The 16,879-nt window shown below is 34.6% G+C and overlaps 2 protein-coding genes across 2 annotated transcripts; both read right to left on the reverse strand.

Moving 5' to 3' along the window:
- Positions 1–3,203: 3,203 nt before the first annotated feature.
- LOC147807437 (uncharacterized) lies at positions 3,204–4,298 on the reverse strand. Its single transcript, XM_087166544.1, has one exon. It carries the CDS (start codon positions 4,296–4,298, stop codon positions 3,204–3,206), a length of 1,095 nt encoding a protein of 364 aa, XP_087022670.1.
- Positions 4,299–5,678: 1,380 nt separating this feature from the next.
- Positions 5,679–6,428, reverse strand: LOC147807438 (uncharacterized). The gene has a single exon (XM_087166545.1). It carries the CDS (start codon positions 6,426–6,428, stop codon positions 5,679–5,681), a length of 750 nt encoding a protein of 249 aa, XP_087022671.1.
- Between the last annotated feature and the right edge of the window lie 10,451 nt (positions 6,429–16,879).

A 16,879-nucleotide genomic window follows, 5' to 3' on the forward strand; every position in this document is an offset into this window, starting at 1 on the left:
GAGCACGTTACGGTAGCACAGTTTAACGAGGACCCATACCGTACACCTTCGGTCCCTACGCAGACTGATCCAAGTGGTCACCCACCCGCACACTGACCGTAGCCAGTGGTGCTTGACTTCGGTGATCTGCTGGGAACCGTGTCTTAACGATCAGTCCACTGCGGGACTCAGTCTCGAGGGAGATGAGGGTGAGATTTGTTGAAGTTAAGAGGTAATCGTGAAAATCGCTGAACAAAGTAAAAAAACTCAGCAATCAAGGATAAAAACTGATTCATAGGATGGTCTGCTACGGGCAGGTCCGCAAAAAGACAAAAATTGGTTCACCAATCAATGTCATTTGTAAGTTTGTCGAGAGCATCAAAACTGCATGACAAAAGAAGCGGCTGTTTCACGGAATCACTACTTTCCCCCAAGCGATTGGAGACTCATTACAAGTCAAAGTTTCGTTAAATTCAGTTAAAACTCGAAAGAGCGTAGGATTTAACCGTGTATGTAACATTTGTAAGTTTCACTGCTAAACTCATTTAGTTAAATTTAAAAAGGAGACTCTTTTTTTTTTTTTTTCAAAAATTTTAATGTTAATCTTAGCGATGAGAGGAAAGTGGAAAAATTTTGACTTAGGCGTGCAGTAATTGTCGATATAGATCAAATTTCTTACACTCAAAATTGTAGTTCATTTACGTCGTGCTGTTAATATTTTGTATTTGATTGCGTTTGCGGGTTTGCGTGGTTCGTATTACGAGCTCATGAAAATAATGTTGATCTAATGTTAGATAAACAACAACAAAAATAATGAATAGCGGATTAATTATTAATTATGCGTTTATTGACAACAGCGCATTGGTCTATCTCTAGACGCAATGATATCCAACAAGGAAGTAACTTTTTTCTAATTAATGTAGGTGGCGCTACTATTACTACATTCATACCGGCTTCAACATACCGGGCCACCTTGAAACATAAATTCAAAATTTGCACATAAATTGACAAAAAACAAAATTAAACTATACACATCTAATAAAAAGATAATTATAAAAAACTAATGCAACATACATGAAATTAAAAAATATATAATTATAAACAGATGTATAGATTCCTTGGTATAAACCGGATAACTATAACACAAAACAAAAATAAAAGTCTAAAATAAAGAAAGTTAATCAGTCAATAGGTAAAACTGACAGTTTGTGAATGGGTCTTTTATAAGTTCCAGACTCAGTTTTGACACTGACCACTCTTACCTTAGCATCAGCACTAGGAAAAACTTCTTGTATACGCCCTAATTTCCACTTCAAAGGTGGAATATTGTCCTCTTTAATGAGAACTAAATCGTTAATTTTCAAATTAGGCTGTACTCGCAACCATTTGGGGCGCTGCTGTAAGCTGGAAATATACTCGTTAACCCATCTTTTCCAAAAATTCTGGAAAAGTTTTTGAGTCAACTGCCAACGTTTTAATGGGGATATGTTTTCGTTTAGAAGGTTCTCTTCTGGTATAGAGGAAAGAGCGGTTCCCACAAGGAAATGTCCTGGGGTAAGTGCTGAAAGCTTAGCGGGATCGTCCGATACTGGACACAAAGGACGAGAGTTCAAGCAGGATTTCCTCCAAATACGATATTTCACCACTTTTCATCCAAGACGGACCCGACCACCACAAATCAAATTTAACTAGCTCATTTGGTGGAAGTCCTCTACTAGCGCAATCAGCAGGGTTTTGACCAGAACTGATATGATTCCAATGTTGAACTGGAAGAATAGACTGAATTTCGGAAACACGATTGGTAACAAAAATTTGCCAACGTGATGGCTCAGATTTCAACCATGAAAGAACTATAGTTGAGTCCGTAAAAGCGCGTATTGCGTCAATTTGAATAGTCAAGGACTTGTGGACCGTTTGTAAAAGGTGCACTAATAAAACGGCTGAACAAAGTTCAAGGCGCGGTATTGATATTGTTTTCAAGGGTGCGACGCGTGTTTTGGATGTAAGTACACTAACCTGTGTAGTGGTTAAGGTACTGTTTGTCTACGATATGTACTCTGTCCGCCATTCGTCTGGAGGGGTGGCGGGGACTATGGTAACGAGGTATGATTATTTCAAGTAGGGGTGCGGGGTCCCTCTTTAAGACTGGTTTCGGTGGGAGAAAAGTAGACTTTTTTCTTCGATCCCTAGCCCTAGATTAGCCCTAGAGTTAAGAGAAATGAGCATTCGCGCCTGAAACATCGTTTAGAGCGTGTGATTCCTTTTTTTTTAATCTTTTCTCTTTTTCAAAAGCTTCTGTTTTAGAAAAAAAATTTATATGTATGTATGGAAATTGTATAAAATTGTTTAAAGCAGCTCAATGTTTTATTAATAAATAACTCATCTATAAATTTATCATACATAGTAAATTGGTTATTAAGAAAAAAATAAATTTGCTAATAAAAACTGTTTTTAATAAATAGTGAAAAAAAAAACTGTACAGGTTACAATAAAATATGAATAAGAAAACGTAATTTAAGCAAAAAAAATTTCAGATGGTTTGATGGGTGCTGATAAAAATCATCGTTGATAGTTTTAGATTTCATCCTAGTTGCGGTCACTTGCTTTCAGTTTCAAAAAAAAAAAAAATAAATAAATAAATAAATAAAATATTTAAAAATTAATAATCAAAACAAAGATATTTAATATTTCTCCGGTACAGATAACGTGAACTATTTTTATTTTCAGCAAAAGTTTTATCTCCTTTTAAATTCAGAGTTATTAAGTTTAAGCTCTTCACTTTTTCCGGAAAATTCAAGTAATAAAAGAAATTAACTGCTTTAAAAAATGTGCAAGTTTAGAAATTAAACCATCTAACAATCAATGAACATTCATAATAAATATCGTAAAATTAAAAAGTAATATTAAAAAAACCTGTACTACCCTTAATGTCAGAATTTGTTCACTTTTTTTCCTTTGTATTTAAAAAATAACAACTGATTGAATCGAGAGAATTATTTTAAGTAAGAAAGAAATATTCATGCGAATCTTAAAAAAGTTCTTGAATCAGATTAAATAAGTCTCCTACTGGTGGCTGAGTCAGCCAATCTGGTATACTCCCCATACAAGCTATCATCGAAGGCGAAAGAAAAGGAGACCTCTTCATCGAAGCCACCCTCCCTAAAATGCTCTCTTCTTGTTTCCATAGCACCAGACTGCCGCAGACTTTGTGGCGGACAGAGTACCTATCGTAGACAAACAGTAGTTGATTTCAAGTATATAACTGCAGCGTACGCCTTTTCCGACGCATCGCAGAAACAATAAAGTTCTATTCCTGATGGGGAGTACAGAAGAACTTTTCTAGGTACAGTTAACGTAACTTGGCAAATATCTTCTCGATATTTAATCCACTGTTCTTTAATATCCTGGGGCACAGGATCATCCCAAGCCAACTGATGCTTCCATAATTCCTGAATTAGAATTTTCGCAGTTATGATCATAGGGGATAACCATCCCAGTGGATCAAAGATTTTTGACACACAGGATAGGATAGACCTTTTTGTAGGATTTTCATCCTTAAACTCCTCACAAAAGGAAATGTTGTAGGTAAAATCATCATGTTTTGGGTCCCATCTCAACCCTAGCACCTTAATAAATTTAGAGTCAGCAGTCCTACATGGTGCATTGTCAATATTTTTAGGTGGACTTAAAAATTCCGAAACAGAAAGACTATTGGTACACCATTTGTGAAGCTCGAATTTTCCTTTTCTCAATAGCTCACTAAGTTCATTTATTAATGAAACGGCTTCGTCAGCACTTTCTGCTCCAAACAAGCCGTCATCTATATAAAAATTATGTAAGACTAATTTAGCTGCTTTAGGAAAGCTCAATCCTTCATCGATGACTAATTGTTTTAAAACTCGCGTTGCCAAATAACTGGCCGGTGTGGTACCATATGTTACGGTACACAAGCGATATTCCCTAACTGGTTTCATGGGATCATCTCTGCATAGAATTTTTTGAAAATCGCGATCTTCACTATGAATCTCTATTTGCCGATACATTTTTTGCAAATCACATGTTATCGTGGTATTGTAACATCTAAACCTTAGAAGAATAGCGTAAAGATCGTCTTGTACTTTAGGACCATTCATTAACGTTTCATTCAGTGATAACCCGGATGTAGTTTTTGCGCTGGCATTAAAAACGACCCTCAATTTTGTGGTTGGACTAGAATCATTAATTACGTGATGATGCGGGATAAAATAGCTCTCATTTTTGTTATCTAAATTTAGATTATAAGCTTCCTCCATATGCCCAAGAGAAAGGTATTCCGCCATAAATTTTTTGTATTGAAAATAAATATCTGGAATTTTTAAAAGTCTTCTTTAAAGACTAAAAAGCAATTTGAGCGCGGAGGCTTTTGAATTTCCCAAAATTCCCTTATTGGGTTTAAACGGGAGTCTGACGGAATACCTGCCTTCTTTATTGCGTGTGACATTTTCCACAAAATGTGTTTCACAAAGGTTTTCTTCCCTTGTGAGCGGTTGTGTTGAAGGAATTTGTTCTAATTCCCAGAATGTTTTAACTAATTCATCGGTACTTATATTAAAATTATTGACTGAAATTTGTTTGGTTTTAGTGCATTCAAAAGTAGTTGCTCCGGAAATTATCCAACCTAGTTTAGAGCATACTGCGAAAGGGAGATTTTCATCGCGTTTTATTACTTCTCCGTTAATTGATGTAAAGAATACATTTACACCGCATAGAATATCAATATCTCCTGATTTCCAAAAATATGGGTCAGGTAGTACGAGATCTTGATATTTTTTAGACAAATCAATTGGAATGGAAGAATTTGGTATTTTCCCTCAAATTTTATCAATAACATATGCGGATGTTGAGAATGTTAAATTATCATTAAAATGAGGCGAAAATAATAAATCTACTTGCCCATTACTCGAAGTATTACAAGTTCCTAAACAAGAAATAGATATTTGAGCGGGATTTATTTTTAATTTTAACTTGCTGACACATTCGCGAGTAATAAAGTTTTTCTCAGATCCCGAGTCTAAGAGGATTCGACAATTAATGGATTCGTTTTGAGAATTTATAACCTTGACTATAGCTGTGCATAAAAGAACTGGAGAATTCCTTTGATTTATGTTATCGCCCAATTGCTCACTCTTCAAATAATTCGCACAAACTATAGACGAAACTTCATTAATAGGCGCGGCTGATGGCGTCGTTGAATTCTGTTCATCTGCTCTGGGTATAAATTCAGGGGCACTTAAAGAGGGAAAAAAGGGTTTCTCATCTCTATGCAAAGAGCTGTGATGTCTGCGATTACACTTAAAACAGGTGTTAGAAGATTTACATTTTTTTATAGTGTGAATTCCTTATAAACAGTTATAACAAAGATTATTATTTTTAACGAAATCAATCTTTTGCTGAACTGGTAAATTACAAAATTTCGAACACTTTGAAATATAATGATTATCTTTACAATATACACATATAGAAAGCGAAACAAAAGAATTCACTTTAGCATTAATAGGTTTTTGAAATTTACTGGACGAACTTTTGCTGTTATGAAGAGTTCTAGCATAGCTTTTCAATCTTTGAGTTTGGGTATTTCAGTATTATTTAATTGGCGCTCCCACCATAATTTAGTGGAACTATCTAACTTTTGCAATATTAAATACAACATTAAAGTGTCACTAAAAGTATCCATTTTTTTGGCCTAAAGTTTCTAATGAACGAATAATTTCATTTGCATTATCAACCAAGCTCAATAAAGAAGCAGCGGATTCATTATGAATATTCGGAAGATTTAAAAAGCGTTTAATATGAGCGAAAGTTTGTTCTCTTGTATTTGAATACCTTTCGTCTAACAAATTCCAAGCTATTTCAAAATTATTATCTGAAATTGCGATAGATTGAACGATTCGCGAGGCATCACCTTTTAAAGATGTCTTTAAATACTGAAGCTTTTGCGCGTTTGATAACGATTCATTTTTTGTTACGGTGGCTTTAAATAAATCTTTAAAGGTTAGCCATTCGGTAATATTACCGCTAAAAAAGGGTAAGGAGAGTTTCGGAAGTTTTATAGTTTCACTCGCGTTTTTCTCGAAGCTTGGAGCAGAAAAAACTGACTCATTTCTCGCTTGCTCTTTCAGTTTTTTCTCACCGCGAAATTTCCATACTATAATTTTTTCTTCGTACTCGTTTGCCTTATCTAGTTCGTTGTTCAATTCAGTTTCATCTTCAATAAGATTTTCAACTGCAGAGTTTATCGTTTTTAACTCAGTTTCTTTTACTTTTAATAGCTCTAAGTTTTCCGACAATTCATCAAAATTAATTTCTTCTACTGATAAATTACCTTCTATTTTTTTCAAATAACCAGTTACTGATCTTCGTACAGAAGACAGCTTTGTTTTCAATTTTTGGAGTTCTAATTCTTTTGCCATGTTTAATGTTTAAAATAGTTCAAAATAATTATAAAGTCTACTTACCCCTTCTTCGGGATAAATATTTAGAATATATTACCATATCATTCGTTAGTAATCCAATGGAAGGCGTTGATTATTGTTTAATGCGCAACACTATCTTCACGAGCCATGCTCCGGCTCGACTTCACCATGTTAATATTTTGTATTTGATTGCGTTTGCGGGTTTGCGTGGTTCGTATTACGAGCTCATGAAAATAATGTTGATCTAATGTTAGATAAACAACAACAAAAATAATGAATAGCGGATTAATTATTAATTATGCGTTTATTGACAACAGCGCATTGGTCTATCTCTAGACGCAATGATATCCAACAAGGAAGTAACTTTTTTCTAATTAATGTAGGTGGCGCTACTATTACTACATTCATACCGGCTTCAACACGTGCTACAGCTGCACGGTCTGGGAAGCATCCCTGAGGATGATCCGAAGACATGCCATCTCAATTTTGATCCTCTGCAGAGGGGAAGGCACCCTAGCCACAAAGAGAAAATAGTTTGCAGATTCTGGTATTCAGCAATGATCCCACAAGGAGAAGTCCTGTGTTCCGAATCGCATTTAGTTGGATTGTATATTAGACTTTATGGATTGGGTACGGAAAAAGGGAACCGTATTTAACCTTTTCAGCTCTGAACGAATCCAAGAATCTTTTGAGTTGGCGGTTTGAGTCTAGGCTTGAGGAGTCTGAGAAATCTTTGAGAGAGATGAAGAGAACTGCTCGCAAGATGATGCTGTTGCTTGCTTGGTCAGTTTATCTACAGTTTCATCTATATAGAAATGCCAATGTGGGTCAGAATCCAAGTGATAGATAGGGATTTCACGGACTAGCTGAAACAATAGTATTCTGTAGCAGTAGGATGCTATGAGGAGATTAGTGGGTAGCTTACAGCTATGATTGCGAATTTGCTGTCTGATCAAGATTACGTAATTGAAGTGCCTGCAGCATATTTATTTATTGTTGGCCGAATAGCTAAGACTTTCCGTAGGAAAACATAATTTATAGGATGAATTCAGGAATTATAACTCACATTGTTTTTTGAGTCACTTTGTCAACGTTATTGTTGGATTTTGAGGCATCCGTAGCCAGGTTTCAAAAATTATTCCAAAGAGTATGGAGTGCTTCCTGAAAGAAAATGTGATCTCGTTGAAGGTTTTTTTGGTTTTGTTACGAGAATACATGCAAGTAGATGTAGATGTTGAGGAGATCGGGATGTAAAATGGAATGATATCGTATTTACTGATACCATTTCGATTGAAAAAGTCCTTCTGGAACTGAAGAAATAGAACAGATTGATTTTCAAAGCGCGTAAAATGAGTGAACAAAAATTGAGCAATCGGATAGTAAGAGCCTATAGAGAGCAATGAAGTTAAAACTTTTTTTTGCTGCGAAAAAGATTCGGCGAATGATATAGACAGTTCCGTCTTCTTTGAGAAAAGTTGGAGTTGAGTGGAGGAGACCGTTGTTGTCCAAAGACTAGATGACTTTGAGAACGAGAAGATGAGATTGAGTCGCTGAGAAAAGTATGAGTCTGCCATACTACCTCTGATTGTAGCGTTGGCTGTCTGGATTCAATGATAAGTTCGGGAAGCTATTTTCCACATTGTCGACTCCCGGGCGCCTCCTTGGCACAGTATTTTGAAATTCGCCTTGTCGGGTAACGCATTTTCTCGCTAGAATCTTCGAACACTATTTCACGCATGTTACACTTGGAACATAAGATTTAAATAACGCATGAGTGAACATGCGGTTTGTTTATTAGTTAGCTACTGTTATCATTATAATTAAACCAGTTTTTTTTTAAATATGAGCATCGTAACCATAAATTCACTTTATATTTTTCGTGAAAATTTAAACTATAATTTTTTTTTTTATCAAAAAAGATATTTGTGGCATTTATTACTTTCTTTTGACCACATGGGGCCGGAATAGCCTGGTTGACAGGGCGCTGGATTCACGTTCGTGAGAACGGGAGTTTGAATCCAGCCGTCCAAAGACTCCCCGTGTAGTAAATGGTTACTGGTCCGTGGTCCGGGTTAAAGCTGTCGGGTCACAAAGTCCTACATGCTCCCATAACAAATTATATCTCTGGAGGTGCTAAATTGGAGATTGATCGGTCTCTGGTTTAAGTCAAAATTACGATCTGTGGATGAATGAATGGGTTTGCCCTATAAACGAGAAGTCGAATTCTCTGCCATATATGGCGCCACTGGAAGAACAGGGACAATCGCCTCTCTTGCCTTATTAACCTACGCCAACAACTACAACATTTGACCCCATAGAATGTTCGTGAATTACCACTCTTTATAAATATCATTAAAAATCCTTATAGAGTCTACGTCATGATTAATTAATTTGCAACGTTTAAGAGTACGAACAATAATTTGAATAATGGGGGGAAATATCCCTGTCGAAATCTGTCAAATCGTTTTTGTTGATCCGCGAAAAACGGTCTCTCCCGTTACTGAATTTCAATTAATCAAAAGTTATTATCTTCATGTTTGTAATTTTAAAAAGACAGATTAAATTATAGTTTATATAAATATTGGAGCAGTATTGCCCCTTTATGAAAGTTTTTTAATGAAAATAATCAGATTCTGCTTTAGCCGCTAATGAATACCACGGAAATGATTTTCAGATTGATAGAAGGTAATGGAATTCCAGGTTCATTATCGTAATGAAATTAATTGTGTTTAAATCAAAAAAAAAAATTTCTCTTCCTTGATATCATGTTAGTGAATGTTATGAAACTTTTTTCTTTTTTTTCTTTCTTTTTTTTCCTTTGCAACTTTTATCACAACTCAGAAATCAAATTATCTCATAATTTAAATACTAGAGAAAAAACTTCATTGCGAATTTTTTTTTTTTTTTTAAAGTCGAAAAAAAATAAGCAGATTTTATGATACACGTAAATGACTGCTGCGAAAAAACTTTTCAGATTAATTGCAGGTAATAGGATTCCAAGCTAAATGTTCTTTATATATATGTGTGTGTTTAGTTTAAAGCAGGAACAACATTCGAGTGAATGTTAATTTAAGTTTACATTCCTTCACGAGCGTAGAATTTCACTTTTCTTTTCCTTAGCTCCACAATTCGTAGATTATCCCCTTCGCGGGATTTCAAAAGTTATTTGGCTGAAAAATCCCCTTCGCGGGATTTCAAAGTTCAAAAATTACGGCTCTATTCAAATCACGGACGCGAGCCTCCATTATTTGTGGGAGTTTGTGCAGCATTAGATGAAATAACGACGATAATTTAATAAGCAAACTTAACATTTAATAGAAATAAAAGTAAATAAGTTGTAGCTGTGACATGATTGGTGAGAGCTACCTTCTCGCAGCATCGCCAAAATGCATGGGAAAGGGAAATTAGATTGTCCTATCGAAGAGAGTTAATAGTTAATTATAAATTCGGGATTTCCCCATCGGGACTCGCTGACTGACTCCTCTCAATGACAAAAAGGATGATGAAATCTTTTAAACTATTACATGATGGAGAGTGGTGTAATATGCCGAGATGTTACACTATGACGCTGAAACATACTCTACATATGCACTGCAGGCCCGTAGCCAGGGGGGGGAGACCGTCGGGACAAATCCCCCCCCCGAAATTTGGGATTCAAACTTTTTAGTCTTTCTTTGAGCCTCTCAGTAAAAAGAAAAACAAAAACTGTCGAATCAAACCTTTTATTAACTAACTTTATTAAGCATATTTCGGGATATTCTGGTTTGTCCTAAAAAAGTAATCGAAAAATTTTCTTCAAATCCCCGTCGCATGTCTTTGTAAACTTTGTTCACAAATTGATTATAATTATTATGTAATATTAATTGAAAAATAAGTATTATGTAATATTTTTTAATTACTAGTTTAAGTTTTGCGAACAACAGAATAAACAATATTTGTTACAACGTTTTTCACCTACTTTGCATGTCTGAAACTGTCCTTGCTTCTTACCCTACTCCCTCCCCCCCCCCCCCGAAAAAATATCAATATCCTGGCTACGGCCTTGATACACTGGTGTGCAAAACTTAAGCAACAAGTGGTTTTTCGGCCACAGCTCCCCAACAAAGTATAAGATAGCCATGAAATTGCAGTATAATATGCACGTAATTCATTAGAAAGATTATTTGTATGCAAATTTTAGAAATAAATCGTCGTAGGTGATGTAAGTGTACGTAAACCTTGTGGGTCGGCGCTCGTAGGTCAAAGCTGTGATAAAAGGATGAAGAGCACCGTAGTTAAAGACATTCGCTGCAAGTGCAAGTGATTTGTTTTGTGAAACATGTCTTCAAGAAATCATTTAGACGACTTTACTCGAGGAAGAATGATTGGGAAGCTTGAGGAGGGGCGTAGTGTGACCCAGTGTCGCCGAAGAGTTCGGTATCAACAAAAGTGTTGTTTCTCGTGCTTGGAATGTCTTTAAAACTACTGGTACAGCTGTTCGGAAGGTTGGTGGTGGCCGTCCAAGGAAAACAACACCAAAAGATGACCGTTACATTGTCCTCCAGGCGAAAAGAAACCGTTTTCAGTCAGCGAGCTCCATATCTCAGCAACTGTGCACAGCCACAGGAAGACAAGTATCAAGATTTACAGTGGCCAGACACCTCCACAAAGGTGACTTATTTACTAGGCGTCCTGAATGCTGCATATCTTTAAAAGTTAGCCATCGGCGGCATCGTTTAGAGTGGTGCAGAGATCACGAAACCTGGACACCTCATCAATGGAGTCCTCTTCACAGATGAGAGTCGTTTTAGTGCTACAAGCGATTCTCAACGTCAGTTGATCTGGAGAGAGGTTGGAGCTCGATTTCATCCCAATAACATCGCGGAAAGAGATCGTTACGGTGGTCCTGGGGTTGTCGTCTGGGGTGGCATTATGTTGAACGGGCGGACTGAGCTTCAGATCTTCGACCGAGGTTCTGTAACTGGAGACCGCTACTGCAATGAGGTAATCCTACCCCATGTGCGTCTGTTCCGAGGGACCATTGAACCAGACTTCATTTTTATGGATGGCAATGTCCGGCCATACCGTACTGCTAATGTTCAAGAGCTACTGGAAAGTGAAGATATCACACGAATGGATTGGCCAGCTTACTCTCCAGATCTAAATCCCATAGAGCATGTGTGTGATGCATTAGGGAGACGTCTTGCGACACGACAGTATCCTCCTGGTAACACCCATCAGCTGAAAGATGCGTTAAAGGAGGAATGGAGACGTTTACCCCAAGAACTCCTGGATAATCTGGTGCTTAGCATGGAGAGACGATGCCAAGCAACAATTACAGTAAGGGGAGGGCACATCCCATACTAGGTAACATCTGCCAGTTACTTACGCTTCTTCAGGCAATCAGGTGTAACGCCACTATATGTCAAATAAAGCCTTTTTTTGTTCCATACCCTACTTTAAGCTTTATTTTCATTTCTGCGTCATTATTCTTTTACCATCGTTTAAATACAAAATAATGTACATCATATTCAAATTTCATGTCAATCGAATGATTTTTGTAGAGTTATGACAAAAAACGCACTTGTTGCTTAAGTTTTGCACACCAGTATATATATATATATATATATATATATATATATATATATATATATATATATATATATATATATATATATATATATATATATATATATATATATATATATATATATATATATATATATATATATATATATATATATATATATATATATATATATATATATATGTAACATAAAAAGCTTCAATTAATCTTTTTATGTTAGTTTCTTTGCTATAAAACTTCATCCTAATTAATTATTCCAAACGAAATACTTTCTCACACTTTTAAAAGCCACATCCTGTTCTTAAATCTATTTTTGTCTCAAGTATGCATTTAATTAAGAGCAGGACATTTTTCCCTTTGCTCTTGTGTGGGAAACGTTCGATCTATCTCATAAACCAATAGCAACTACTAAGATTTCCCTCTTTCCCTAAATTAAGACATTTTGCGGATTTTACTTTGCAAGATTTTCCCTAACATATAACCAAGGAGCGCAACTTTTCGTGTGCACTTTTTACTCATTCTCATGACTGCTCTTGTCTAATAATTAAATAATTAATAAATAAATTTTGTACCCTCCTTCCTGACCTATGACCTGTTTTAATCCTTCCACTCGGCAACGACGTTATATATGCATATATATATATATATATATATATATATATAATAAATAAATACAAGAAAACACTAAGAAAGTTAAGAAAAACAATAAGTTTCATTTATTGCGCTTAAGCTGCAAGTAAACAGCACTCATTAGATAAGTTCAAAATGAAGAATAGAACAAAGAAAAATTATTGACATATGAAAAAAAGGGGGGTGGGAAATAATAAGTAAAAATATAACAAACAACAGTTTATTTAAAAAAAAAAAAAGAAAAATATTAATTAAAAAACCGGAAAAAAAGTTGAAAAAAAAAGATATAATCTTTTCTTCAGCCCACACGATTATATCCACACTATTGTATTAATATATTTTGCTTTGGCTTTATTGATACAATATCAGAAAGCACTCTGTTTTGCGGATATAATCGTGTGGGCTGAAGAAAAGATTATATCTTTTTTTTTCCAGCTTTTTTTCCGGTTTTTAAATTAATATATATATATATATATATATATATATATATATATATATATATATATATATATATATATATATATATATATATATATATATATATATATATATATATATATATATATATATATATATCTTATTATTTCCCATCCCCCTATTTTTAGACGTCGTTGAACAGCCTACCCAATTCCTAGGTTTACGACTAAAAATGTTCATCCGTAACCTTGTAATTTTGAACCCAATCCAGAAGACAAGGGAACTCCTGGATCAAATATTGGGAGAAATTTTGAAGACTTTTTGATGGAACTAACCCTCATTTGCTTTGCATAGTTAATGCTATGAAGCAGTCTTCTTATTTTCATAGTTTTTAACGCAGCTCAAAGATCAAAGTAATTCATAACTTACATACAAGAAAAAAAATCGTCTTTATGGATGATTGATCGAATGTAAACAATAACAATCTTCCTAAAAGTGGAATAAATTTAGAAAACTTCCTGGCTTAATATTCTACGAAGTTCCATTATTACGATTTGAGTTTAAATTTACGCGTCATTTTACCATTCATAAGAGTTTTCTGTCATTTATAAATTCTAACAGGTCGTGAGCCTCTAACAAATTTAATAAAATCAATATCACAGCATAAATAAACTGTAAGGTTAGTCATGTTTTTTAGTGTTATCCCTTATTTGGTTATATTTATGTAAAATAGTACCGTTAGCGTTTTTTTGGGTCGCATCATAGCAAGCTTGCGAAGTCTTCCGAATTCTTTTACTTATTTGTTTCGTTGAAAGTTAGATTGAAAGAACGCGTCATATTGCAAACATTATAAGTAATTATATAGGATGGTGCATTTTTTTCAATCTTAGGAGTAAAAATCAGTAGGACCAGTCATACGATGGATTTTATCCCCTAGCGGCATCTGTACGTAGCTTTACACGGTCAACCCTCCCATATTTTAAATTATTAGAAACAGTGGTCGGAAGTAACGGGTTACAAGTAGCGAAACTGTTGAAGTCGCTACTGCTTCCCGTAGTTTGTAGCTCTACTTTTTAAAAGAAGTAGTGTAGTGAGTAGAACGATACAAAAGAAAAAACAGTAGTTATTTGCCATCCCTGGCAACTACTTTAACTTTAGTTGTTAAGCAAAGTTCAGACGCAAAAAGTTTTCCGAATTTGATTGGTGCAAGCAATGAGAATGCATCTATGGCCGAGATCTACGTCTGCTGCTCGGATAAATCGTTGCGAAATCGGTCCAGTTATTCCTGAGAAATCAAATCTTAAATATCTGACTTTTAATCTAATATTTAAATATCACAGGAACCCTAAAGTACGTTTTTGCGTCTGATTTTGTAAATTAAAATATTGTTTTTTGAAGTTATACTTCTTATGCGACTTCCAACAAGGTTGCGTTAAACGTTTAACGCTACATTTTTATTGGCCGGGAAATCACGTCGTAGGATCCAGTTTTTCCTGATTCATTTCCATTTGTTTTTTTTTGTTTTTTTTGGTTCTCTACAGCATAAAAATAATAAAAGTCGTAAAAGTTTTGTTTTTCTATAAATATTTTTTTAGTTTGTCTTGATACACATATAAAAATTTAATAGGGTAGTATTTTTTATTTTCAAATGTAGTGGATAACAATTGTAAAAAATGAATGAAAACAATCCCACGGACAATGCGACGGATTTAAGGTTATGTCAAGGTACGTCTCTTGTGAATATCAATTGATAGTTATGTTTTCTCTTTTGAAATTACATTATGACGCATTCACATACATTATTAATGCAAATACATTTTCCTGGGCGAGACGATGAGGCAACCACAAGCGCTTCCACTGGTCCACGAGGAAGAAATGCACAATATTACCGTAATTACAGATCACGGCGGCGAGCGGAGCAGGAAAAAGAGTCGTTGAATAGAACTAGTGATTCTTCTACGACTGCTGATTCTTCTACAATTAACGTCGCATTTTGCGAAGTTTAACTTCTTCCGCGCGGAGAGACTCCACGCACTATTTTTTTCATTTTTTATTTCCAATGAGCTGCACTATCGGTCTTGCCGATAAGCAGACCTAGTGCGTTCTCCAGAGGTGGTATCCACTCTTTCACGACCACCACAATGGGTGAGATACCGTTGGTCATGTTAATTTGGACGTTTAGTTTCTGCCACCCTAGATGGCAGCACCGAAACTCTATTTGGATGCTAAAGTGCACTAGGAATTTAATTTTGCCGGAAATGCCAAGAGCCAATAAGGCACTCCAGGGATCTTTTACATGCCGCATAATCATACGACATGGTCGCTGAGGATTTTCTGCAAATTATTATATTGTACGCATTAATAAATGAGTATATTTGCGGCCATGCACTATTTGCACTAATTTGCAGAACTTGAAGATCCGACCATTAGATCAAAAGTTAATCAGGGTGGTTTGTGTTTTGTTTTTCGTACTGTACTTTATTTCTTGGTAATTTCTTGAACAAAGGAACGAGACGTCTTAAAAATAATGCTAAAAAATTTTTAACTTTTCTTTTTAGCGATTAGTGTCTGCTCTAATTGGAGCTCATCATTCTTCTTTGTCACAATATTGAAGAAATTAAACAAATATCAAATACCTAAAGAAAAAATCGTCTCTTTTGTAATAGTGTGGAAGTGTGCTGTGCTTCATATGAAATTCAATTGCTTAGCAGCTTATATTATAAAAATGTTCTTCAATTCATTTTTTTAATTATTTCTTTAATATACCGAAAATGTGATTTATTATTTTAAATATTTAAAGTATAGAATGTTATAAAAATGAGTTTTAAGAGCAAATTAGTTTTCTTTTAAAATTTCTTCGGAAATTAAATAACATTCTTAAAATATAAATCTCAAAAACAATTCGGAAAAAATATGAGTTTAACGTCTGTAAGACGTCCATAAGTCTTTTCCTTTAATTTGTTAATATATAGATTTTTTTTTTGTTAAAATATTTTTTTAAAAAAATCTGCACATTAACAAATTAAAAGAAGAAATATATGAACTTCTGTTTTACAAATATAAACAATATACAACTATATTTTTAGTTCATTTTACTAACATATTCATTCATCATTGTCTAAATATAACTTCATTGAAAATCTTTATTTCTTTATGGCAGCTGTATTTAATTTGTTTTTCTTCATTTGATTTTTACAAATTCATTTCGAGTGATTGATCATTCACCGAGTAATTGATCGTTCTGCCTTTTCTTTTATAATATAGGTCCCGAAGTGAACTGATCGTTTTGTAGAACATCGAAGTCAAACATAACTGGTTGTGGTCAGTGTGCGGGAGGATGACCACTATTGATCAGCCGGCAAAGAGACCGAGAGTGTACGGTATCCAGTGCCGTTCCTGGGGTGGCGAACGCCTGCGTGCAAGAATAATTTTGTGCGCTCCTATATACTATGCTTAAATTTTGATGATAAGGCCGATTTTCATAATCATTTTTAGTTTGAGGTTTGAACTGAATAGTTTCCTTGTAGACTAAAGTCACTTTAGTGTAAGTGTTTGATTATGAAAATGGGCGTAATAAAATAAAACAACGAAAAAATATGACAAAAAATTTATTTTCGACATCAAATAAAATAGACTATTAACGTACAATATAGGTCATAAATAAAACACGTCCATTCGGAAATTAACAAAAAATCTAATATAACTCAATTCACTCAACTGAGTGAATTGAGTTAAAACTCTCAAACGGCGCTCAACGCAAACAAATCCGTTATTTTGAAAATGTGCAAGATCTGTCTAATACTTAAGTACCTAATTATCAAATAACAAGGTAGTT

This window comes from Parasteatoda tepidariorum, chromosome 6, assembly GCF_982258835.1.
Source record: "Parasteatoda tepidariorum strain Cologne lab strain chromosome 6, Ptep-v5.0, whole genome shotgun sequence".
In the NCBI taxonomy this organism is placed as follows: Eukaryota; Metazoa; Arthropoda; class Arachnida; order Araneae; family Theridiidae; genus Parasteatoda; species Parasteatoda tepidariorum.